The sequence below is a fragment of the Monodelphis domestica genome, chromosome 6, assembly GCF_027887165.1.
Source record: "Monodelphis domestica isolate mMonDom1 chromosome 6, mMonDom1.pri, whole genome shotgun sequence".
Classification (NCBI taxonomy): Eukaryota; Metazoa; Chordata; class Mammalia; order Didelphimorphia; family Didelphidae; genus Monodelphis; species Monodelphis domestica.
Genome location: NC_077232.1, coordinates 88,700,847 through 88,728,288, shown reverse-complemented (window position 1 = coordinate 88,728,288; position 27,442 = coordinate 88,700,847). Strand labels below are relative to the sequence as shown.

General features: G+C 39.2%; 1 protein-coding gene across 4 annotated transcripts in view; it reads right to left on the bottom strand.

Moving 5' to 3' along the window:
- Nucleotides 1-16,786: 16,786 nt before the first annotated feature.
- The window catches only part of PPP2R2C (protein phosphatase 2 regulatory subunit Bgamma), a 414,849-nt gene continuing 404,193 nt past the window's right edge, over nt 16,787-27,442 (bottom strand). For all 4 annotated transcript variants that reach the window (XM_007496758.3, XM_001364551.4, XM_007496759.2 and 1 more), the window contains one exon: nt 16,787-20,041. In XM_007496758.3, the coding sequence (XP_007496820.2) occupies nt 19,750-20,041 (292 nt within the window). In that variant the 3' untranslated portion in view covers nt 16,787-19,749. The remainder of the gene's footprint in view (nt 20,042-27,442) is intronic.

Genomic DNA, 27,442 nt, shown 5'->3' with positions numbered 1-27,442 from the left:
CTTAGAACACAAAGTCTAAAATGGAAAGGACCTTGCTGTGTGTGTGTGTGTGTGTGTGTGTGTGTGTGTGTGTGTGTCTGAGCTGGAAGGGACTTTAGAACTTAGAACATCCCAAGTGGATGGCACTTTGGAATAGGCTGCACTCAGTTCTTTTCATTTTTACAAGCACCTACTATGTTCAAAGCTATATTATAAGCAACAGGAAATACAGAAATAAAGCTGTAACTCCTATCCTCAGTGGAGCTTTTAGACTAATAGAAATATACTTGTTTTAAAATGTGTTTTGGTGGGGTAGAGGATAGCGAGGAGATACAGAGAGGTTATCTACTTGCCTAAGATCCCACAGCTAGTATCTAAGGCAGAATTGAAACTTGATTCTTCAGAGTCCAGTCCTCCATCTACATGCCCTTTTAGAAGGGCATGTCGCTTAGCCTCATCATTTGAGAGATGGGTAAACAGCCTGGGAGAAGACAAGTGACTTCTCTGAAATGACGGAGCTCCAGCTTGGCCCTTCTGTCTTGGAGGCTAATGCACTTTGCCACATTTCCTGGTGGCTTAAGCCAAATCTTGTCATTCAGACGACATTGAGGCTAAGAAAGCTGCTTGGCAAAGATGCTTCTCTTCCTGGGGAAGGGCTGTCACTGTTAGACATGAATCACTGAAGCTTAGTATTCTCCTCCCTACTTTCAAGAGCTTCTGTGGTTGCTAGGAGACAGACCTGGAAATCTTCCAGAGAAGATTTTTAACGTGCAAGAAAGTCAACTTCCAAACCTAGAGAAGGCGAAATGCTGGCTTTTCCCTTTTCTTTTCCAGGGGTATTTGGGTAAAGTGATTGAGGAAGTATGCAGATGTCCTCACTTCATCCAAGCTACTCCATCTTGTTTTCCATTCTCTAATTAGATTGTTTGCTTTTGATTTAAACATTTAGCCATGAATACTATTGTCTTCACGTTAGCAACAAATTCTCTTCTCAGGTTCCTTGAAATAGAGAATTCATTAACTACCTAATTTGTTTTCTGCTCATAGAAGATGTACCACCATTTAAGGTAGCTAGGTGACCCAGTGGATAAAGAGCCAGGTCTGGAGTTAGGAGGACCTGAGTTCAGATTTGAACATTTCCTAACTGTTTTACCATAGCATGGTTGGATGGGGACATGATTGGGGATGTAGACATTAAATGATCACCCTAATGCAAATATCAATAATATGGAAATAGGTCTTGATCAATGACACATGTAAAACCCAGTGGAATTGCTTATTGGTTATGGGAGGGAAGAGTTAGGAGGAGAGGGAAATAACATGAATCATGTAACCAAGGGAAAAATATTGTAAATTAATTAATTAAATAAACAAATTTATTTTAAAAAAACACAAATAACTGTTTGATCCTGGGCAAATCACTTAATCCCCATTGTCTAGCCTTCTGCCTTAGAAATGATACTTATTATGGATTCTAAGACAAAAGGTAAGGTTTAAAAAAAATGTCCTACCATTCCTTCTTGAAGAATAATCTCAGGGAAGTAGTAGACCACTTATACAAAAGTCATTTATTTCTGTTTCTTGTCTCCTTAGGCCATGTTGGATTTAGAATCAGAAGACTTGAATTCAAATCCCAGAATAATTTTTATTGAATTACTTCAACTGTTTAGGTCTCAATTTCCAACTGTAAAACAAAGGAGCTTAATTTCATTGTCTTTAAATCCTTTTCTAATACAAAAGGAAATTTTTGGCATACTGCCCTTAGCAGATTGGCTCCTGAGATTTGGAGGAGTTGTGGTCTGGGTAGAATTAGAAGGTGGCAAATGGAGGATTTCTTCTGGTCCCTGACAGAGTTTTACCCCCAAAGCTCATCCTCATCCTCATATCTTCCCTTTCTCTCTTCCTCCATCTTTAATAATCAACCTCTTTCTGGAGTACCTTCAACCTCCTCCTCTCTACTAGTTAGTAAGGAATAATTTTATTTCTCAGTGAATTATGGGGAGAGTGATTCCTGGTGGATAACTGATGGGAAAGCATTACCACTTTGGATAGAATGTTCCTGATTCCCCCTTGGAAGGAGGCAGTGATTCAAAATTAGTGATTAAAAGGAACATTTATGTAGAGTGCCAACACTCTCTTTCCCCTCTCAGAAAATGGGAGGCTTCCTCTTTAGCCAATCTTTAAAAAATGACTTCTGTTCCCAGATAGATGGATGCAAAACCGGGGTGGCACAGCATGTGTTTGGAGAAAAAAATATTTTAGGCCTTGAAAAAAGGGCAAGGATGGAATAACAACCTGGAAAATTATGGGGAGCCATTAGAGGGGAGAAGAAGCCTGGAATGAAGGGATTAAGCAAGTGAGGAAACATCTAGTTAGTGATAAGAGGATACCTTGTGCCATGATAGGAGCCTGGGATTTGTATAATCACATGGGCTGGATTCAAATCTCATGTCTGCCATTTACTCCTTGTGTGCCTTTGGGCAGTCAATTTTACCTCTATGGTTCTCAGTTACCTCATTTGTAAAACATGAGAATGGGATTAGATGACTTCTAAGGTGTCTTCTGGTTTAAATCACAGGATTTAGATTTTTCTTATCCCTGAGATGAGGGGGTTGGACTACATTTTTACAAGCAAAAAAAAATGAGAGGTTAAATAATCTTGCCCCAAATCAAACACTGAGTAGAGGTCAGGACTTGTATCCAAGTCCTCTGACCCTAATCCCAGCACCTTTCTGCTTTGTTTTTTGTCCTTCATCCTCGAAGAAGAGCAATGACATCACAGGGCAATTGCTTGACTTGTGCATGAAATGGATTTAAAGTAAGGAAGCATTGCACCAAGTCATCAGTTTCACTAGCTCTTCCAGAGTCATCAAAGTCCAGTGGTAAGACAAAAGTCAAGATGACTTGTGATAGCTCAGAGTGCAGTGGATGGCTTTGGCTTCTTCCAATTTTAGCCAAGCTCTAAGGGCTCCACCATCTGCTTCAGCCATCTTCATGACGGTTGGAACAAATTGTTCTCATGCTTCCATTCTATTGAGGGAAGTCTTCCAATGCCTGGGGTAGATACTCCCCTAAATCACTAACAGATTTGAGGCTTGTCCATTACCCTCAGCCTGGTTTAGTCCATTTGCTAAATTGACTTGAGTAAGGTCACCACACTATAGAAGCTACAGCTTCTGGGAGCCACAGGTGAGAGTTTAGTGCCAGATACAGTCCTGAAAAGGGCTGGTCCTCCCTGAAAACCCTCTACACCCCATACTCTGTCTTCCAAAAATAATCCATGAAAATTCCATATTAGATCAGCTTAGTTCAACCTGAGTAAAATTTTTGTAGGCACAGTAAAATGATTATAAATGAGATTAAAAGTCTACATCACTAAACTTGCTTGACAGCTATTTATCCTTAAACAAATAAATTTCAATATACAAACTGACATATCAGCTTCTGAGTATCTCTACATTTCCTTTAGATTTCTCTGCATTATCTGTTATTCTCCTTCACTATTGCTTTTGCAGGGCTCTCTTGGTCCTATGCCTACTTCTGATTACATGTAGTCACATTTTGATTTTTTCCTGAAATGATTTTTTCCTTGTAAATACTTCTTTGGTATTTCAAAAATGTCAGGATTTTGTAAAAGTATTACCTAGGCTTTAAAAACACCAGCTGAAATACCATTACTGGGTTTGTACCCCAAAGAGATAATAGGGGAAAAGACTTGTACAAGAATATTCATAGCTGCACTCTTTGTGGTGGCCAACAATTGGAAAATGAGGGTATGCCATCCAATTGGAGAATGGCCGAACAAATTGTGGTATATGTTGGTGATGGAGTACTATTGTGCTAAAAGGAATAATAAAGTGGAGAAGTTCCATGGAGACTGGAACAACCTCCAGGAAGTGATGCAGAGTGAAAGGAGCAGAACCAGGAGAACATTGTACACAGAGACCTATACACTGTGGTACAATCAAATGTAATGAACTTCTCTACTAGCAGCAATACAATGATCCAGGACAATTCTGAGGGACTTACGAAAAAGATGCTATTCACATCCAGAGGAAGAACTATATGGGAGTAAAAACACAGAAGAAAAACAACTGCTTGATCAACTTATCACTTGTTTATATGAATATGAGTTGGGGGTTTGGTTTTAAAAGATCACTCTATTGCAAAACTGAATAATATGGAAATAAGTATCAAGTGATAACATTTGTACAACCCAGTGGAACTAGTTGTCAGTTCTGGAAGGGGAGAGAAAAAGGGAGGGAAAGAAAATGAATCATATAAACATGGAAAAATGTTCTTGTTTTTGTTTTTAAATTCAAAGCTCCTTAAAAGGGCCGTGAAATGTTTAACAATTGACTCTGAAAAATGTACCCACCATTGGCTTTTAAGAGGAAGCTGGGCATTACATTGAATAGAGGACCATCCCTGGAATTGGGATGATATAGGTTCAAATCTGGCCTCAGATACTTCTTAGCTGTGTGGCCTTGGGCAAGTCACTTAAACTCCAGTTGCCTGGTCTTTATCAGTCTTCTGCCTTTGAATCAATACTTGGTTTTATTGATTCTAAGACATGGTTTTTTTTTAATTGCTTTTTAAGTTTAATCTGCTTTGTTAACATTTCTCAATCACTTTCATAAAATCTAGACAATCAATAAAACAATAACAAACCCTGATTTGTAGTGTTAGCAGATTTCCAAGGGATCCATGCTCACATTTAAAATTTAATCCTAGGTAGCCCAGCCTATTTGAGCTGGCTTCTGCACCTCTCTGGGTCTGAATTACAAAATGGGGGGGGGGGGTAGATTTATTATATTTTGTTCCAACTGTTTACCTTAGGAAATCAGTGTCTTATAGGCCATATCACACCAACTTGCCTCCCTCCTAGTTAACTAATTTAATGAACTTGATAAACATGGAAATGCTTCTTAATCTCTGTACTCTACTTATCACATCTGAAAAATTCAGATAAAAATGCATGCATTAAATACCCCATAGGTTTCCAGGGAGAAAAAAAACAGAGAAATGGGAATTACTATTATTATGATTCAGTTGCTAATAAAATTTCTGAGGTTCTGAGTAAGAAACTCAAAAGCTAAGGTCATAGAACACAACTTCTCTATGAAAAAGAGGCTTTACAATCATCCCAGCACTCTGAATGCTTTAATTCTTGACTTCCTTTAATCAGCACCTCCAGAATGAGCTTCATATTTCTTCCTTGTTTAAATGACTTTTTTTTTAAGAAGTCCAAGTCAAGTTCAATTATTTCTGAAAATGTCCCTGCCCACAGAGCTGGGGCATTAGATTACGAGCAATGAGACAATTTCTAAAAATCTTCTATAGCTAAGCTAGTTAATGAGATTTCATGTGCATTGTCTATGCAGATTCATCAGACACTTGGATAAATATTATTTTGACCCTATAATCACATTTGTCTTTTGACCAAAAACACATGATTAAAAATATCCAGCAGAAAAGTTGTATTAAAGCTTAGAATGGAATCAGGAAACATTACATGGCAGAGTTGAGGAAAGAAAATAGAGAATGCTAGACCTGGTTGGGTCCTGATGTCTAGTTCAGCTATCTTATCCCCGTGTTATAGATGAGGAACGTGAAGCCTAGGAAAAGAGACACTGCTTCCTTCAAACTACTTGACTTCTCTTATTAAACAACAATTTTCCTTTCAGGTCACTCTGGCCGAACCGCCATGTTCTCAATCACATAATTTACGTGCAATTTAAAACACTGGAAAATAAACTCAAAAACCTATTGCAAAGAACAGAAAGATCTCTTTATTTTCCAGAAAATGAGCTTTAGCCACATGAAACTATCAAGAGAAAATTTCTTTTTTTTTCAAATTAAATCAAATAAAGCCTATGTTCTCACTTCATCTAAGATGAGAGAGATAAATTTGGAGGCAAATCTATGAGAAAACTGGAAATCTTTGCATTCTTTTGATAAAGAATTCAGAACTTGATAATTAGTTCAACAAACATTAAACACCTACTGTGCACAGCAATGGAAGATATACAGTGTATAGATGAGAGTTAGTCTTTGGCCTTGTAAATTTATAATATATATATATATATAATGTGTGTATGTGTAATATATATATATAACTTAGTTTTATAATTTTATATATACATAAAATTTAGTGAGTGATGATTAAAAATTCTGAGGTTTTGAGTAAGAAAGTCAATTTACTGATCAGGCTAGCAATAATTAATAAATTAACTGACCAGAGAGCTCCATAGTTGAACAAAGACAAAGACATTCAACATCTTGAGTCATTAAATGCAATTTTTGAAGTTCATCATTAGAAGACATCTCTAATAGGTGAATACCTAATAATCAGACAGATTTACATTTCTATTTCAGGAAGTAGGTTCAATAAGTTCTAGTCCCTCCCTAGATCCTTGATGTTGATGGAAAATCAAATACCTGATCCTAGGATTTCAACATGGAGATGAAGAAATCAAGTTATGCTTGGTTAAGAGGAATACAGTCTAATTCTTTTTGTTGCAGGACTCAAGGATATTGACCTGTTTCCCCAAAGACAGAATTGGCTTCCTCTATTTTTGTTTGTTTATTTGTTTGTTTAACTGAGCCAGGTAGAGCTCACAATCTCAAATTCAATCATTTAAACTTAAAAGTTGCTTTGAGCTAGAAAGTATTCCTTGGATTGCCAGAAGAAAGGAATGAGGAAAAATGTTTGAAAGACAGATTGAGCTTGAATTACAAAATTATACAAAGCATCTCTTAGAAATAGTGATAATGCAGCATTAGAAATAAATCATAAGTAGAAGATGCCAACACAAATGGACTCTAATATTCAGCATTACATAACAAATGCATTAAAGAGATGAGGAAATCTTAATGGAGGTGGGTAGAATTTTAGATGAGCTCTGTATATCCATAAAGAGACCGAACCCTTATCACCTCACACCTAACAGATTGGCCAATATGACAGTAAAGGAAAGTGGTAAATGTTGGTGAGGATGTGGCAAAATTGTGACACCAATGCATTGCTGGTGGAGTTGCGAATTGATCCAACCATTCTGGAGGGCAATTTGGAATTAAACACAAAGGGCTATAAAACTGTGCATACCCTTTGATCCTGTAATGCCACTAATGGATCTGTATCCCAAAGAGATAATAAAAAAAAAGGGGAAAGGACTTACTTGGTCAAAAATGTTTATAGCTGCTCTTTTTGTGGTAACAAAGAATTGGAAATTGAGAGGATGTCCGTCATTTGGGGAATGGCTGAATATATTGTGGTATGTGTTCATGTACACTATGTACTATAAGAAATGATAAACAAGAAGATGGCAGTATAGAGGCATCAAAAGTTCAGACCTATGAAAACCCTTACTCACCAATTAAAAACCAGATGCTCCCAGGGAACTGAAAACCAAACTAACAACAGGACAGAGCCAAGGAACCCTCCTGTTGTACTCAAAGTTTGGGTATGGGTAGTTTTAGGGTTTTACAATAAATTCAGTACAATAAATGTTTGAACAAAACCATTACAAAGAAATTTGAATCTTAGTGCTAATATTACTTACTCTTGCTAAGTTAAACTAAAACAGTTTTCCTATTTTATATATCTATTATTTGCAAACTATTTTATCTATATATATTTCCATTAAATACAATTTCAGCATCAGCTTTACAATAAACAATTAAAAGTTTACTATCTGCAAATGTGGCTTAAGTTTTTTCCTATGTATAACTAACTGTCTATGCTATGTTTCACTTAATTTACTCCTAATCTATTCCCTACTTATTATAACTATTATTTAAGTCTCTAGTCTAATCTATAACCTAATCTTATGTAAAACATATATTCATGCTATGCTAAATATTTACAGACTCTATCACTGTTACTAACTTAATTATAGTACATACATTATTTATAGAGATTATTTACATATAATACAGTAATATACATAGTTCCCTAATCTTGATATCAGTCAAATAGAAATATCTACTGATCTTTCTATTTGCCTAAGACCTTATGGAACTAACCATATACATATTTACATTTTGCATAAATACAATTTCAGACACTTGTTTATTTAAACAAGGTCTCCCAATATATGTCAGTTTGTAATTTTGTGTTTTGTGTCTAATAGTGTTGTGTTGAATTGATACTTATCAAATTTCTTCAGATTTCCACTTCTTATGTTGACTGATGGAACTCTTCTTTCTTCCAAGTTATGTAATATTGCATGCTATTTCCCTAATATGTGAAATTAATTTTGTTTTGAGTATAATTTCTTGTGGGTTTGTATGATTGCAGAGTGGCTAGATTTTTTTTCACACCCCCTCCTGGAGATGTTCATGCCCTTCCTCTAGCTCTTCAGCCTGGAACACACCCTGAATGTTCAAGGAAGGAATAATCTGAGGAAGGGTGGAGAATTTCCAAGTATGGGAGGAGGGAATCCCCCAGATCCTCAATAAAATCTAGCAACCTGAATTCCTATGAGGGGCTGCTGCAGTTCCATCTGGGGTGAGGCATTCCATCCCCTGATCACACTATTTGTAACATCTTTAAACAGACAATTTCATGCCTTCATATGAGAGTCTGAGCTGCAATCTTTGGGTGGGAGAGAACCAGCATTTGCTCTCCCACCACAACAAACTCACCGCCCCCAACAACAACCTCTTCCCTTCAGCTAAAAACCTTGCTTTATTGAGAAAAAACTCATTCTCTAAGAGGTCCTTCTTATCCCCTTCCTTGTCATCACATTTCACTCAAATGACTTCCCAAATTCTCTCCTTCACCCCTTCTTAAAAGAAGAGGTGATTCTTCTTGTCAAAGCAAATGCTCTTAAATACACATATGGTTCATTCTATGCTGTCTTCTCCAGAAGACTGCTCACCTTTCCCCCTCATTTTATCACTAATCTGCTTCTTTGTTGTCAAAAACATCCTTATATATTTGTTAGCCTTAAAAAAATCCTTACTTGATCAGACCATCCCTGCTACCAAATTGTAAGGCTCAGCACCAGGGTCGGCCAGCCCTGTGTGACCTTACTAGGGGTAACGAAATGAAGAGTAACGAATGGACGCTATATGAAAATGCATAGCGACAAAGCTTTATTGGGTTCACACAAAGCATATATAGGTTAAGACACACAGGAAGATATGATGTTACCGCCCAGCAACAGCAGGAACCAATAATTGGGCAGATTCATAGGAATTCATGACGTTACCTGCCAGGCACCAGGAAGAACCGAGAGGATTCCAAACAAAGACAGAAGCAAGTTTCCCACAGTCTCTCACAATTTCTCACAAACCTTATCAATCCTCCCGCTGCTGACTACTCCAACCTTGAGCATGCAGCTGGGCAGGTCGTACACAGTTCAACCCATAACCTTGACTATGCAGCCCAAGCAGGGAGAAGAGGAAGCTTTAACCCTTACGGCTCTGCCTTTAAGGCCCTGCCGTTATGCCAATGCCTCGACTACAATTCCCCCTTTTTGTTTTGCAAAAGTACGCGATGTTGAGTCAGAACTTGTCCAATTCTACCCAAGCTGGACACAAGGAGCTGGAATAGACAGGGAAGAAGGATCAATAAGATAACTATAAACAATATGAACGTCAATATGGTTATACTCATTTGAACTAAAGGAAACAGCCAACTTTGGCCTGATTTAATCCAGTTGTATATAGAATCAGCAATATGTTCAGGATAAAGATCCTCAGCTAAGGAACTATCCATTTCTTCAATAATACAGTTCAAATGTTGGATGTTTTCAGAGATATTGCCTTTTAGCCAAAGACCTTGTAGATCATTTCTAATTTTTTCAAATGCATCAGATGTGTTAACTTTAACAGGAAGAAGACAAAAAGCTGAATACCGATAGTCACACCTTAATTTACCCTTAATAGCTAAAATTTCTACTTGATTAATTAATAACAATACATCTTTAGATATTTGTTGTAAAGCATAAAAACCCTTGTATTAATATCTTGCTGTATATGTAAAGCTTTGGTTACATTCTGTGCAAGCCCGTGTAAATATTCTGCATCATGTTCCAGGACACGAACATTAGCTATACTTTGTGCTATAGAAACACTACTGACAGTTGTAGCAGTAAGGGCGGCTATCAAGGCTACAATACCTAAAACTATGCAAGAAATACATCTCTTTTCCCTAGAGCTAATTAATTGAGATAATTTTTCCATTGCTCCATCTGCTGGTGAATGATAGCATCCCCCTGAGTGTCTAGCTTGAGTGTCTAATGTCACACTTCTATTTACCGTTTTTTTCATTATAAGTAACATTAACATAATGAGACATATTTACTTTATCCAATGCCAGGGCTATCTTTCCATAATCAGTCAAAATCTGTGTGAAATTAGCAGAATGTACCCAATTAATTCTGGGGGCATCACCCACAAAGGCGAGCTGTATCCTCCTATAAAACAATCATGAAATTTATAAGAATCCAGTTTCTTTCCAATACACCTTGTGTCATTATACCAATACACTCAAATTATATTTTTCAATGAATACATGATGCCCTTTTAGATCTACATAACAGCAAGGGCGGAAACATATTAACAGTGTCTCTTTGTTCATATCCCATCACATATAGACAAATAGGTCTTTCTTGTCCCCAAATACAATCAGAAGATTTTCCTAGCCAACCTAGATATTGCAGTTGGCCATAACCTTCCTATTTTACCCCTTTGTCTACAAGATAAGTTCCTATCCATAAAGAGTCTGACAGGTCAGAATGACCATAATAATGAGCCTGCAGAGATCTGAGGGGCAGGCATTCAGGATGGTCTCGTGCGAGGCACACTGGGGGTGCCTCAACTAGTCCAGTCCAATTGAAAGGCACAAACAAATTGTTGGCCTGATTTCTGTCTTTAGCTTGTCTCTCAAAATGGTAAATGCCAGGAATACCAGAGTTAGTTTTTGTATATAAGATGACTTCTGATAAAGCATGTCCCATGCCGACATACTACTCTACACAAGGTGGTTGTTCCCAATAGACCCATCTCTTTATTCCAGTAGTTGTACTTAAATTCTGGAATAGAAGCAGAAGAGTCAGTATCTTATGGAGATGTTGTCGAGTCTCCTTGCAAGGCTTCCTGTGTTCTCTCCTTGTCCTTCTCTTTATGGTCAATTTCTCGAACTTGGCGGGAAGGGAGCCATACTCTGTCTTCACCTGTGTAGACACAAACAAAACCTCAGCCTTGCAGGACCACTGGGTGGGGTCCTTGCCAAGTTTGATTATCATCTTTCCATATAACAAATTTTTATCCTGGGGCAGGGAGCACAGGAGTGGTGGTACCTGAATTTCGTTCACGAAATAACCTGCATCTCTCCTTCCTTTCATGGCTAAATTCCTTAAGAAAGCCATCTATAAGCAGTGCCTCAAATTTCTTTTCTCTCATTCTTCCCCTCTCCACCAACTAACCTTATCATTCAACTGAAAATTCTCTTTCCCATGTTATTGCCAACTCTAATGGTCTTTTATTCGTCATTATCCTTCTTGAGTTTTCTATAGCCTTTGGCACTCAATTTTGACAACCTTTTCTCTGTAATCTCTTTTCTCTAGCTTTTAATGATAGCATCCTTTCTTGGTTCTTCTGCTTTCTCTTTTTAGTCTCCTTTGCTGGATCTTTGTTCAGATCTTATTCATCAACAGTGAGCATCCTTTAAAACTCTGACCTGAGCCTTCTTTTTTCTATTTTCTCTATATTCTTTTTCTTGGTAGGCTAATCAGCTGCCAAGGATTTAATTCTCTTCTCTATGAAGATGAATCTCAGATGTAATACAATTCTAACCTCTTTTCTGACCTCTTATCTTGCATTTACAACTTCCCATTGGACATCTCAAACTAGACATCTCATAGATATCTTAAACTCAACGTATTCAAAACTGAAGTCATTGACTTTTTTGCCAAACCCCACCCTCTCTCCAAACTTCCCTATCTGTTGAAGGAAACACCATCCACTCAGTCACCCTTCTAGGTATCAAACTTGACTCCTTACTGGCTCTCACCCCACCATATCCAATCTGTTGCCAAGTTCTTCCAATTATACCTTCCAAATATTTCTTGTAGATGCCTCTTCTCTTCTCTGAAACTGATGTCACCCTGGTACAAGTCCTCATCACTTAATTCCTGGATAATTATAATAAACTCTCAAGTGTCACCCCACTCCAGTTTATTCTCCACTCAGAAGTCAAAGTGACCATCCTAAAGTGTAAATCTGACCATACCACATATTTTCTCTACTCAATAAGCTTCAATCTGCCCTCTTTGTATCTAATTTGAACATGGTTGTTTGCACATTTTCTCCATTTGAGAAGCTCTTTGTAAGCTCTTTGATGTCTTTTGGGTTCCTGAGAATATGTTTCTTCATCAATAAACTGGAGACTAATCGTTGCACTGCCTACTTCACAGAGCTGACCTGAAGAAGGTACTTTACAAGCACTACCTCCTTTGGGATTTTCATTTATCTTTCTTTAATACCCTCCCCCTTTTTTCTAACTCTTACCTTCTGTCTTGGAATGAATACTGGGTATGGGTTCCAAGGCAGAAGAGCAGTAAGGGCTAGGCACTTGGGTTTAAGTGACTTGCCCTGCGTTACATAATGAGGTAGGGTCTGAGGCCAGATTTGAATCTAGGACCTCCCATCTTCAGACCTGGTTGTCTATCCAGTGAGCCACCTAGCTGCCCCATTCCTTTAATATCTAACATTTAGATGATACCATTTGAAATGTTGGAAATAGCTCTGCATCCCAGCTGGGTCACCTCTGCCCTTGGGAAACTTACAACTTCTCTGAACTTGTTTCCTCCTTTACAAATTATAGAAATTGGATTAGATGATTCCTAAAGCATAACATCCCATGTTCAAAGGCCTCTTCCAGTGCAAAAATTCTGCCTGCATCTGTAAAATGCAGATACTATCTTTTTTATCACTTACACCACCATATTGTGATGAGGATAAATGAGAAAATTATAATTGTAGTACAGTAGAGAAAACACTGAATTTGAACCCAGAATCTGTCCTTATTAGTCTTGGAAAGTTCCTTTACATTCCACTCCTCTATTTCTTTTTCAGTAGAATGACTCTAATAACACTTGTTATCCTTATTTCACTAGGTTGTTGTGAGGATCAAATGGATCTTTGATCTCAGTGATGTGGTTTCATCCATCTAATGACAAAGGTATGATCCATTCATGCTTTCTCATCCCATGAATCTTTGCAAATTTCTACCACCATGAAGGATGACTTTCTCTAACTTATTTTACACATCTTGGGTAACTAAATTTGTGCCAACTGTAATCCTTTATCTTTTTAACATTCAACTTGATTTTTTCCCAATTAACAAAAAAATGATTTTTTCTTCCTCCAACACCTCACCATCAGAAAAGGAAAGAAGACGAAGACTGCTCTCATAATAGCATGCATAGTTAAGAAAAACAAATCCTACATTGGTCACATCCAAAAAAAATCAATATCTTTCTATATCCTGACCCCATCACCTAGCTAGAGTCATGATTAACCATTCTGTCAGAGTTCATAAGTCTTCCAAAGTTGTTTATTTTTACAGTATTATTATTATTATTTTTAAAGTTTTTTCATGCAGCATCTTTCACTCTAGTTATGTGACTGGTCAGCTTCCTCTTCTGACTGTACATTTCCTGAATGATGCATTCGATAACTCCTTGCATTTTAAGTCATTGAGAGTAATATGTTAAAGCCTATTTGGACCCATCAAATATCTTTCTTTTCACTTTTGGGTCACTCACAATTTTTTTTTCAGAGATTTGAGATGTCCATGGTTTGTATCACCAAGAAAATGCTGATATTAAAAAGATATTGGGTTTTGGTGCGGGTGATGGTGATGGTGATGGTGTTGTGGGATGTAGTAGGGAGTGCCTAAAGAACACTAAAAGAACAGTACAGCTTCCCAAATGCAATTTAATCTTTTCTTCTCCTCTTCAAGTGCCCCAAGGGCCAGCTCTAGGTTCCATTCAAAACATATATTCTAGTGGCCCAGCTCTATGACTGGCGACCTGTCCACCTGAATGTCAGAGTCTGGATTAGATAGACTCTTCATCCCCAGTTTTTCTTCTGCAGATTGATCTCTTTTGAGTGGTTATAGACATTACTAAGGAGGTGCTCTAAGAACCTGAGATTTTCTTTTGAAGGAAATTTGCTATAAAATCCCCCCATCGATTTCTTGCTTCTAATTTTGTCTGCATTGAGGACTCTGTGGCTTTAGGGAATCAGGACAAAGTCATCTGCGAACAAGAGAATCTCGCCCTATGTATGGAATTCCAATTCATTTGGGCTTTGGACAGGATGGCCTCGTGATGATGGAAAGAAACTTATAAATCAAGCTAAGTTTAACATAATATATTTACATAAGTCAGCTACTGCCCTCATGTTTAGACCATAAGCAAGGTAAGAAACAAGCATTTATTAATTGCTTACAGCATCTTGAAGACCTTCTCCCTTTACAGTTAAAGAACTAGACATCTGGATAAGAGAAGTGACTTGCCCAAGATACCCCAACTGGTAAATGTCAAAGCAGAAATTTGAATCCAAGTCCTCAGATTCCAGATCTGGTGCTTTTCCCAATGTTTGGTAACCCGAAATCCCTGCACATATGGGAGCAATTTTTATTCTCATTCATCTTCATCTAGAACAGGAGGCAAAATGAATACAACATGAAGCCAATTAAGAACAAGGTCAAGACAACCTTCCAAATGTTTGGTTACTGATAGCAGTGAGTGGGTTAAGGATTACTAGAAGGTTTCCAGGATGGGCCACTATTAACCCAGCTGCCTCCCATTCTGGATGATTTTCTTCCATAATGGCACCCGTTAGGGAAATTAGGGGAGAGCTGCTTGTTTTCTGAGTCTAAACTCATAAGGCCCTTCAGCTCACCAAGTGGAACAAATTAGGGCAAATCCTTGAACAGGATTTGATTTTTTTCTCTTCTGTACCTTTGTTCATAACATTCCCTGGCTGGTACCCCACCTTTCCTCTCCATAATGGGCTGCTAAATTCCTGCCCCTTCTTCAGTCCAGCTCTAATTTACCTCCTCCTGAAACTTTCTCTGATCTTCTCAGGTTAGTAAGAATCTCCCCCTGCACACTTCACATGCCACTTATCTTTCGTCTCTCTGAGCATCTTATTATGTATGTGATATTGTATATTAATTTGCCTCCAGTCTAATCCTCCTGGGTCCAGCCCACTCCCTGTCTAGACTGAATTCCATGAAGGGAGAGCCACTCTGTCTACCCTTTGCATCTCCCCCAGCTCTGGCCCCATGCTATTACATCCCCAGAGATCGTAGCCAGCACCACGCCAGAACCCTGGCTGTCAGGGTCCCTTGGGCTCTGACCTCAAGAATCCTCGACACCTCTGGGTTCAGAATAGAGAAGATGCCATCATCAGGGACTCTGTGGCTCAGTGCCATCCCTGCCCCAGCCTTGGGGGGGGGGCATGCATGGCTGTAGAATCCATTGCGTGGATAACTCTCCAAGGGCTTGAAGAGGGGCTTATTTCAGGAGGCTGTTTCCATGCACCACCACATCCATAAACAGGAACCGTAAAGCCAGACATCCAGGGAGCCAGATTGCCCAGCATCCTCCTCCTCTGCCAGAGGTTTAAATGGGCTTTCTTGCTCTCCCTCCTGATAACAACATCACACTAGCCCAGCAGCCTGGGCTAACTGATCTTTTAGGCTGTGGAGAGGCATTCTCAAAAAGGAAAAAAAGCTGATGCCTGGGTGAGGATTATTAGCTGCAGCCAGTCTGGAGATCAGATACTCGCTTCCTGATTGTCCTGACATTGGTTCCCGGTGCCCTGAGGCTTGTTCAAATAGATCAGGAACTCGTTTCCCAAACTTTTAGGCAACGTCCCCACCATGGGAAACTTCTGCAGAAAACCTCTTTAGACAGAGCAATATGCATTCAGTTGGGTTGCTAGGCTAAGTCTGATGAACCAGTTCGGATGTAAGCTCTCTGAGAAGGGTCTCTCTGACTATCTGACTCTGTGTCTCCATGTCTCCTCCCCCTTTCTAACTCTCTCTCCACCTCATTCTCTTTCTCTGCTCTCTTCCTCACTCTCCACCTCATTCTCTCTATCCTTCCCTCCCTATCTGTCTCTCTCTCCCCTCATTCTCTCTCCTATCTCCCCTCTCACTCTTTCTCTCCCCCTTCTTTCTATCCCTTATTCTCTCTCTCACCCTTTATCTCTGTCTCTCTCTCCCTCACCTCATTCTTTCTCTCTCCTCTCTCTCATTCTCTCTCCCCCATTCTCTATCTCTTCCTCTACCCCTCATTCTGTCTCTTTCCCTCCCCCCTCATTCTCTCCTCTTTCTCTCCCCTTTATTCTCTCTGTTCTCTTCCTCACTCTTCACCTCATTCTCTCTCCTGTCTCCCCTCTCGCTCTTTCTTTCTCTTCCCCTCATTGTCTCTCTCCCCCTTCTCTCTCCCTTATTCTCTCTCACCCTTTATCTCTCTCCCTCCCCTCATTCTCTCCTCTTTCTCTCCCCTTATTCTCTCTCCTCCCTCTTTATCTCCCTCCCCCTCATTCTCTCATTCTCTCTCTACCCCTCATTCTCTCTGTGTCTCTGCCTCTCTTCATTCTCTCAATCTCTCTCTCTCTCTTTCTCTCCTCCTCATTCTCTCTGTCTCTCATCTCTGTATCCTCAGTATCTAGCATCATGCCCAACATGGAAAAGATAATGGATGAATGAAACTGGATTGAATCCATAGCTCTTCCCATACAGTCTGCAGACAAAAGAACACAGAGTCTTTGGTATCTGTCATTTTTGTTGTCCTTTTATTGGAAAAAGCTGGTATTAACATATTTATATTTTTATCCAACAACAGTTAGCTAGTTTGTGAAACACAAAGAAAGAATGCAGCCATGAACTACAGCTTTCAAAACAATCAGCTTTACCAACTTTACCATCACTTACTCTACACCACCGAAAGCTTATTCCCCAAAGAAAGTTGTTGTTAAAAAACGAAATGGAAAAAAAAATAAACCAACCAGAAAATAAACCAAAAACCTTCACAATGACAATGTTACCTCTCATATATTCAAGAAGACCAGAAAATTGAATCACAGTAAGAATGCAAAGTTTATGAATAGCGTACTGGTCCTTTTTTCTCTCTTTCTCTCTCTCTAGTTCTTTTCCCTCCCATTAACACTTTCTGCACTTGATTCATGATGAGAGCACACTTCGGTCTGGAATTCAGGACTATCCCAGAATTCCAGAGACACAATTTCTTTTAAAAAAGAACTTTTCAAATCATTTATTTATTTATTTATTTTTGTACCTAAACTTTAAAAACGGAATTAAGGTACAAGAAATCCAAATGATAACTGTTGTGTTAAGACCTGCTTTATAATACCTTATCTATAGACTCATAACTTAGAAGATGTTGAAAGTTAAGTATATGGTTGACAGTATTTTTAGTAAATGCAAGTAAGAGTTGTTAGCCATTTGAGACAAAAGGGGAAATGGGGAAATGGAAAAATGTCCAAATAATTGTGTGAGGCCCTCAAAGCTTTAGTTTGGATCTAACAAGATTTCTATACAATTTACCACATTCTTGAACCTTTTTACAAGGAAAACAAAACCAAAACGAAAACCAATTCCAAACCAACCCTCTGATTGTTAAATTTAATTAGAATAAATATGTACATATAATACTGTCCAAGTCATTTAGAGTATACAGTGATTTATAAACAAACATTCCTCATTCCCTTTGATTCTTAAAAAAAGGTAACGTACACATTTCCTAGTGTCTGTATAGTATGGCTGGAAGTGGGTGCACATGCGTTTGTGCTTATACATACACAAAAATAGTTATTGGTCGAGAAAACTTCAGTTGGACAATATTTCCTGGGTCATGTCAAGACATCATTATAAAAAAAGTTGGATCCTGTTGGTAATCTGTGTAAGCCATGGTTATGTTTCTCTCCTTTCTAAATCAAAATACAAAATCCTGCAGGATCATTTTCCTTTCTGTTTACTAAGGGGGAATGGCGAATAGGGACTTTCTCAAGGAACTGATGAGTCTTGCTTTAAGACACAGATGGACTCATGAAATCAGTGATCTGTCTCAACCACAGTTTGTGAATGTGTTTGCTGACTTTGGGAGATTTAGAGCTCTCAACTCCATATGTGCAGTAAAATACCCTTAAAGGAGAAGAAATCTCCCATTTGTTTTCTTGGCCTACTTGTCTTTATTTTTCTCCCACCCCCTGCCAAAAAAAAAAAAGATTTTAAATTTTTTTAATTTTAAATTTTAATTTAAATTTAATTTCTAAATTTTTTAATTCAATCATCCAAAGACATGAGTCATTGGGTAATGAGTTGCACATGCACACAGAGGATGATGCTCCTAACCCTTTCATGGCAGAGCAAACTTAGGGTCATACATAGGCAGCATGGTGAGGTGAGAATGGGTACTGGCTTCAGAGCCAGAAGACCTGGGTGAGATTCTAGCACTGTCATTTACCACCTGTCTGGGGCATCACTGAGAGAGTTATTTCCCTTCCTTTGGGCCTCACTTTCTTCATCTGGAAAATGGAAACTGGATGATCCTTAAGAACCCTTCTAGTCCTAAAATCCTCTGAGCACATTTAGAGACTGAAGAGCCTCTCGAGATCGTGTCCAACTACGTCATTTTGCACGCTGAAGAAACTAAGGCTCAGGGAAATGGAATTATTTGCCCAAGATGACACACAGCCGAGGTAGTATCTTAACTCGGGCCATCTCACTCCAAATCCAGGGTTCTCTCCACTATTCCTTGTACCGGCCATGGAAAATGATGCTTTTAACCAGCCACCTCCTTACCTTCTAAGACTTGTTTGACATTAAGTCAAACTAAATTTGCTTCTGTCTCTCCCAGAAAGCATAAGGAAAAAAAATCCTTATATAGATGAAAAAGTCACCTCAAAGATGGGTCTCAAATTCACCCCCCTTTTTTTCCCCTTCAGAAACTGAAATAAACCCGGATAATTTAAGGAGGAAAAAAGTAAGATAGAACTTGGCAAATCCATTTGTGGAGTTGTTCTGTGAATGGAGGGAGGCAGGTGAGAGAAAAAGAGAAGGAATGTTAGTCCTCCAACAAGGAGAACTGCAGAGGACCTTAGAGATCGTTCAGTCTACACTTCCCTACGTTTTATAGAGTGAAGCTCAAAGGTCACCCAGCAAATAACTAAGCCTGGTCAGGGTTGGAACCTCAGTTGTCTCCAGGCCACCCCTACGCGCAGGTCTCAAGTTCCCCAGCTATCTTCAGAGCCACAGCGGTGGAGCAATGCCATTCCATCGCTCCTGCTAATTCTGTAAAGAAATCAAAGTGTTGAGAAAAAGTTTGGCGTGAAACTTAGCTTGCGGATGTAAAAAAGCTCTAATAATGTGGTAAATACTAAGGACCTAGGAAGAGAGTGTATAATGGACCCTAACTGTTTAAAAAAACAAAAAAACACAAAAAAACCCAACAGGCCTGTCACCTTGCTGGAGTGCCTTTTGCCCCTTAGTTACAAGTGAAATCTGCTTTCTGAAATGGCCATCATCATCATCTGGGGGAGAGGGGTCTGGGGGCTGGGGAGGGCGAGGCGGGGGGGTGGGCATCTGGGACAGAGAACGACAAATTCCACCACCACAACCGACCACATTTCTTTTGCTCGGTTTCTTTTTTCTGACGGTCATCTTGTACAATCTGCAAAAGGCTGGTTGATAAATACAGAGGAATATTGATAAACCTAGTGCATCTCTGAGTTCACTTTATCCTGGAATATGTAAAGATTGTTTGTCGCTGCGATGGCAATGATGTTCTCGGCGGGGTGCCAGGCTGTGTGAAGTATCTTCTTGGTAAAGTCCAAGCTGTCCACGCTGATGTCGTCTTTTCTGCGTTTGCCCCCGACACAGACCCGGCGTGGCTTGAGGATGGCCCTAGGCTTGCTGCTCTCCCTGGAGGCTTCCAGGGTGACATCACGCTTGGTGTTCCGGTCAAACATTCTGAAGAAGTTATTGTAGGCACCAGTCATGATGACACTGTGGAGGGAGAAGGAAGATGGTTTAGTCAGGGGGGGCTGGCCCTCGGTTTGGTCCCGTTTTGTTTTGGACCCTTACTTTCTGTCTTAGAATCAATACTGCATGTTGGGTTCTGTAAGATTTAAATTAATGTCCAAAATTCCAAGTATTATATTTTATAAGGTTTATTAATAACCACTTGAAGTAGAAAGAAAATAAACTGAAAGTAATAGAAGTTAAAACCTAATTATCTAACAAAAAGTAAACCTCGTGAGTAAAACTCTCCTGCCTTTCACCTCACACCACCTCCACAAAACATGATCTGGGAGAAAGGCAGAGCTACACAAAACTTATATCCTCCCTACATTGCACATCACATGAGAAGGAAAGTGGGATGCTGGGAATTGAAGTACTAGGGAGCTGATTCTAATTACACATTTCCATGGCAGAAGAGTGGAAAGGGCTAAGCCTGTGGTGGTGAACCTATGGCACATGTGCCAGAGGGGGAACTTGGAGCCCTCTCTGTGGGTACTCTTGCTGTTGCTACAACACAAAGTTTGCCAGAGTTCATTACTAGAAAGTCAGAGGGATGCGGGGCCAGGCTATTCCACCCCCCTCTCCATGCATGCCTGAAGCCATCACCCACCCCTCTAAAAGGTTCACCATCACTGGGCTAGGCAATGAGGGTTAAGTGACTTGCCCAGAGTCACACAGCTAGGAAGTCTTAGTACTGATTCTAAGAGAGAAGAGCAGTAAAGGCTAAGTAATCAGGGTTAACAGACTTGCCCAAGGAGCACACAGCTAGGAAGTGTCTGAGGATAGATTGGGACCCAGGTTCTCCCATCTGTATGCCTTTCAATAGCCCTGAGTAGGCAGAATCATTTAACAGGTGAGGAAACTAAGGCTCAGAAAACTTAAGTAAATAGCATCACAATTTGACCCAGATTTTCTGAGTCCAGTGATCTTTCCCAGGTGTTTGATTCTTCAAGGGCGCTTTATATGCTCCCGATGCCTGTCTCCATTCCAGTGTTCTTGAGAATAGTACAAACAACCGGTGACAAGAGGGGTTCAGAGAAAGGAGTCATTCTTAGACTAAAATGACCTGAAATGGCTGGAGGAGGAAGGGGAGATGAACAATGGGAGATTATAGAGTTGAACATCCATAAAGGCTGTCAAATCTACTTTATTTTCACATTTCTCAAATGAAAATTTAATAAGCCCTGGTCATTAAAAATGACATTAGGTTAATAATATATGTTGACTTCAAATCTCTTGACTCTTTTCTGCTTTTGTTTTTGTTTTTTCATCAAAAATATTGGCAACAGAATGTTGTCACTAGACCCAGAAAGCCCAGGATTCCAAATCTACTTCAAATAATCATGTACTCTCTAAAACTGTCCATTAAAGATTACACATAGATCTAGAATGGTGGAGGGGCGAGTTCCCTTGGTTGGAGTTCCTTCAATAAAAGCACAGATCAGGTCCAAAACAAAAACAATGATGACCCTTAAATATTGTATCAAAAGGAAGTTCTCTGGTATAGTGAAAGGAACATTGGACTTGGCATCAGGAACCCAGACCTGAATTCTATCTCTGACACCCTCTGTAGCTTTGTGACACCAGACAATTCAGTGAGGGTGATAATCCTTGGCCTTCTTCCCTCATAGGGCTACTGTAAACACTCTAAAGAAATGTGAGACAACTTAAAACAGCTTTTCAAAGGAGTCAGAGCAGAGGCTACCATCCCCGTTTTATAGATCATACGATGGAGCCCCAAAGACAATCGATTTTGTTGCTGTTCGATTGTTTTCAGTCTTGTCTCACTCTTTGTGACTTCAATGAGGTTTTCTTGGCAAAGATATATCTACAGAATGAGCTGGAGAAGGAAATGATTTGCTTTTTCCTTCTCCAGCTCATTCTATAGATGAAGAAACTGAAGGAAAGAGGGTTAAACAACTTGCCCAGAGTCGCAGAGCTAAGTAAGTCTCTGAGGCCAGATTTGAACTCGGGAAGAGAGAAGTCTTCTGGACTCCAGGCCACCATTCTCTCCACGTGGCTAATGAATGTCAGAAGATGGTTCAAAATTAAAATCTTGAACTGGTAGAGGGATTAGAAACTGATGGGCAGTTATAAAGTATTTGCCTCTAGTGTAGGAGTTTTTAGCCTTTTTTTGTATCTTGGACTCTCTCTCTCTCTTTGGAAAGGCTGGTGAAACCCATAGACCTTTTCTTAGAAAATATTTAAAAATTTAAAATATTTAGGACTGCAAAGGAAAGCAGTTCTATTGAAATACAGCTATCAAAATGTTGTGTTTTTTTTTGGCGGGGGGAGTAAGTTAAGAACTCTTGATCTAATCCAACTTCTTCTCTTAAGAAATGAGAAAAACTGAGGTCCAGAAGTACAAAAGTGCCCATTGTAGCAAATGGCAGAGCTACTCCAAGTATTCTTTCCTTTCTGCACCAATCATGACTTATGCTCTTGAATTCTTCCCATGAAAGAATCTTGAGACATTTGCTTTTGGTCTGGGAAGTCTCTTAAGAGGCAGTAACATGAAACTCTCCTATGACACTAGAGGGTTTAAGGTATGAGCAGTGCTGGGGATACTTTTCAAGTCTTTTCATGGTCTACTACTACTACATCACTGCGGTCTAATTAGAGAAGCCACCATCTTTGCTGGCCCATTGCCAGTGGGATGTCCATTCTGATATTTGATAAGATGATCGCTTATAATTTTGTGCCAGAGCAGACAAGCAGGGGTCAGAATCCCAAGAGCCACAGAGGAAGGATAGCTTTACTGACCCTCTGGATTAACTTGAAACTCTCCTGATTCTCCCATTCACTGACTCACTTATCCGTACTTACTACTGAATCCTATCTTATCAGTTCATATATTGTCAGAGCTGGAAGGACTTAGAACATAGAATTTTAAAGTTAGAAGGGATTGTAGAAAACAAAATATAACAGCCAGGAGGAGAGACTGTAGAATATCAGACACATAAAATAGAAGAAATATGATAAATGAGAAAGTACTTCTTTTTTCAAAATTAATTGTTACTGATATTTTTGATTTTTACATTGCTCAAGTTCCTCCCTCTATCCCTCCAAGATAAGCATCCCATATATTATAAAGAATATTTTTAAACAAAGGGGAAAAATTAGTCAAAGCAATTAATATATTTAAAAAATCACTAATATCAAGAGTGCTAAAAGTCTTAGTTTGATTCTAAGCTATTAGCTTTGTGGTTTTTCAACTATTGGTTTAAGTGACTAATAGCTCTGAACCATATTTAGGAGCCTGCCTTAGATACAGGAGGTCCTGGGTTCAAATATGACCTCAGACACATCCTAGGTGTGTGACCTTGGTTCAGGCACTTAACCCCTACTGCCTAGCCCTTACTATTCTTCTGCCTTGGAATGATGCTTACAGTATCAGTTACACACATAATACTTTGAAATTGATTGATGATTGAATCATAATATTTATTCTGAGATGGAAAATAAGGGCTTAAACTCTCTCTCTCTCTCTCTCTCTCTCTCTCTCTCTCTCTCTCTCTCTCTCTCTCTCTCTCTCTCACTCTCTCCCTCTAGATGGCTCAATGAATAGAGAGCCAGACTTGGAGATGAGAGGTCCTGGATTCAAATCTGGTCTCAGATACATCCTTGCTGGGTGTCCCTAGGTAGTCACTTAACCCCAGTTGCCTAGCCCTTACTGCTCTTCTGCCTTGGGACTGATAATATTGATTTTAAGACAAGAAGGTAGGGGTTTCAAAAACAAGCACACACACACACATTAAGACTTTTGTGACACTATTGTCAATGATCCAAAACAACTGATTCCCCACCTCTTCAAAGGCATAGGATTAGGAAAAGGTACTTCTATAAGTTCCTTGCAAAGGCTGGGGAATTATGGATGTGGAATACTGCAAATTATGTCAGCCTTTTTCAAAGTGATTAGTCTTGCTGAAACGTTTTCCCCCTCTTTCTTTTTATTCTTTGTTATCTGGGAGGGAGAGGGACAGGAGAAATGTGGGTGATAGAAAAACAAAAGAGCACTAAAATTCTTTTTTAAAATAAATTCAAAACTAAAAAAGTCATAGAATGGCATGCCTAGAAGGCACCTTAGGACATAGAATATTAGAATTAGGTGGACATTAGGCAATACAGTATCAGACTTCTGAGGTCATCTATATAATAGAGAGATACTCTGTAATAGAAGGATACTTGAGGGTGTTTATAGATCAATACTAGATGATCTATCCTCTATTTTACTTCTAGTACATGCAGGTGTGGAATATGAAGACTAGAGAAGCTCAACTCACATAGCTCCTAAGCTGCAGAGACAGGAAAGCCAGTGCTTTTTTTAATTTTAATTTTTTTTCAGTGCTTTTACACCTTTCCTTTCCTCCTTTCTTCCTTTGGTTGATTACCGATCTGCTTACTTTGATCCTTTGCGAGGTCCTTGATTTCATGAGAATGGACACTCCCTGCACTGACACAGCATCCTTTGAGAATTGCCAGCTTAGGTCCTCAAACGATTCCTTCGCTGACCCCTTGGATGCCCACAGAGAGAGGGAGACCCTAACAATCTAACAATCATTTTCTACCCTTGACTAAACTGTAAAAGGAATTAATATACAGCCTTGAGTCTAAGAATAAAAGATACTCCTGTGGAAAAAGAAATCCCCTGCATATTATGGTATCTATCAAGATTATGGCCAATGCCTGAGCCCAAACTGTAGTAAATCTTAGCATGTCACCACAGCTTGTCATTAAAAGCTGTACGCTGACTGTTATTCTCAGAATGATAAAGGGGAGGCCTTGGCACAGCTCAGAAGGAATACACACAATTTGCGGTGGTGGTGATTGCATGGAAGGCCCCGACTGTTCCCCTGGGCCACATCTGGGAGCAGCTTAGTAATGATGGGGCCTTATGGAGTAGAGAACAAAGAGGTATGTGGGTCTGGGAAACACCCCCCTTGGGAAAGAAAACAGCCAGTCACACACGTTCATCAATAAAATGACAACGTAGGGTCAGGCTCTCAACTACTTGGTGAAAGCCAGAGGAATTGGGACTGTCTAACCTAGAAAACAGAATGACTAGAGTAATGCGGTCACTATCTTCAAGGACTAAAACAGCTGTCCTAGGCAACAGGGGTCAGTTTTGTTCTGTCTGGCTCCAGAGGGCAGATCTAGGAGCAATGGGCAGAAATCAATGAATCAAGAAACATTTTTAATTGCCTACTATGTTTTAGGCACTTCCAAAGGGGAAAAAAAAATTAGGATTGATGTAAAGAAAATTTGTCTTAAAAGGAGAACCTGTCAAAAATAGAAGGGGATTTGGGGAATTGGTGATTTCTCCCCAAAATAGGAGATCTTCAAAGTCCAAATGACTGCTTGTCAATTGTGTTTTTCCTCTGAACTCAAAATTCTGTGATTCTAACAAAAGAACACAAGTTTGGAGCCAGAATTTGGATTCTACTTCTACTATGCTCTACCTTGTTTGACACTCAATGCCTGAAGTCTCAGTTTGCTCCTCTAGAAAATGAGAATGTTATTCCAGGGGATCTCTAAAGTCTTTTCTAGATCCCAATCATATTAACAGCCTCATTGTTCATAATTAACTGAAGTCTGGTCCTTCATACCCGAGAGTTCCTTTTTTCATCTGAATCTCTACCTAGGTTTGGAATTGGTTTCCTTTGAGAAGAATGCAGGATGAACATCCTACCCAAACTTATTTATCTATTTAGTGCCATACCCATTGAACTTCCAAAAAATTTCTTTACTAATTTAGAAAAAACCATAACAAAGTTCATTTGGAAGAACAAAGGATCAAGGATATCCAGGGAAATAATGGAAAAAAAAATACAGAGGAGAATGCAGGCACGCTGCCTTGTTACCATAATCCCTAGCATGGCAGTTCAAGCTTTATAATCCTGGAGAGAATAAGGTTGGGGGTTCTCTGGTATCTACATCAAGTCCAGCCCCAATACGGTGAGTCTGTGAGAGTCAGCCCTGGTTGAAGATATCCATAGAGCCATGCTCTGCTACCAAACAGCACCAGGCTCAGGGATGACCCACATTTCCCACTTGGCTGGCCATATGCTAGAGAAGATTTGTGTTCAAGGATGGCTTTGTTGAGAAGGTCTTCCAGTTCTAAAATGATGGAATTCTAAGATGTGAGTAGGAAGATAGAAATCATTGGGCTTTTCATTCTGATTCTACTGTAAAAGACATATCAGGGCCCAAACAAAGCATCTCATCCCTCTATGTAAGTATCTAGCTGGGCTTTGGCAGTTCTCTGGACTGGGTGGACAGAGCTGATTGAACCTGCAGAAGAGTTTTGCTGGGTGCATCCTGCCTGCACCCTCCTCTTGTCCAAGTACACAATGATTAATGTGCCCTTCTGCAAATGAGATCAGCTCTGTCTGACAGCATTAGCTCCTGTTCCCTGGAGTTCCAAAACATCAATCATGGACTAATCAGAGCAAGCGCATATTGATCTGCTAAGCAGCCTCTGCAATGGACTGGGATTAACTTCTTAATAGGGACCAAATGCTGTCTTGAACAATATGACGATGATGTCTGGAAAGGGATGGATGGATAAAGGGGGGGAGTTTTCACTTTCTACTAGCTCTCAAGAGGTAAGGGACCACATTAGCTTAATTCATTCATTTTTAATATGGACTAACATTTCTTTAGCAATTTCTTTACAGTAATTGCATGAAGCAAAGTAGTTAGTACAAGGATCATTATGCCCATTTTACAGATGAGGAAACAATGGCTCCTAGAATGAAGTGGAGGAAGGCAGTATGGCACAATGGAGATAACAATGGATGGAGACAGTGGACTTCTCTGAGCTTCAGTTTCCCCATCTGTAAAATGAGGGGGGTGGTGAAATCAAAGTCAAATAGAGCCAAATCCCTGCATAATGATTTAGAAAACCACAAATTAACATTATCTATGTTGTACTGTACTTTTATTTATTTTATTAGACATTGCTAAATTATGTTTTAATCTGGCTCAGCAAGCACTAAGGAATTTAGCCTACTGCTTGGGGAAAACCACAAATTAATATTATCTATGTTATATTATATTTTTATTTAATTTATTGGACATTTCTAAGTTATGTTTTAATCTGGCTCAGCAAGCACTAAGGAATTTAGCCTACTGCTTGGATAAAACCACAAATTAATATTATCTATGTTATATTTTTCTTTAATTTATTGGACATTTCCAAGTTATGTTTTAATCTGGCTCAGCAAGCACTAAGGAATTTAGCCTACTGCTTGGGGAAAACCACAAATTAATATTATCTATGTTATGTTATATTTTTATTTAATTTATTGGACATTTCCCAGTTATGTTTTAATCTGGCTCAGCAAGCACTAAGGAATTTAGCCTACTGCTTGGGGAAAACCACAA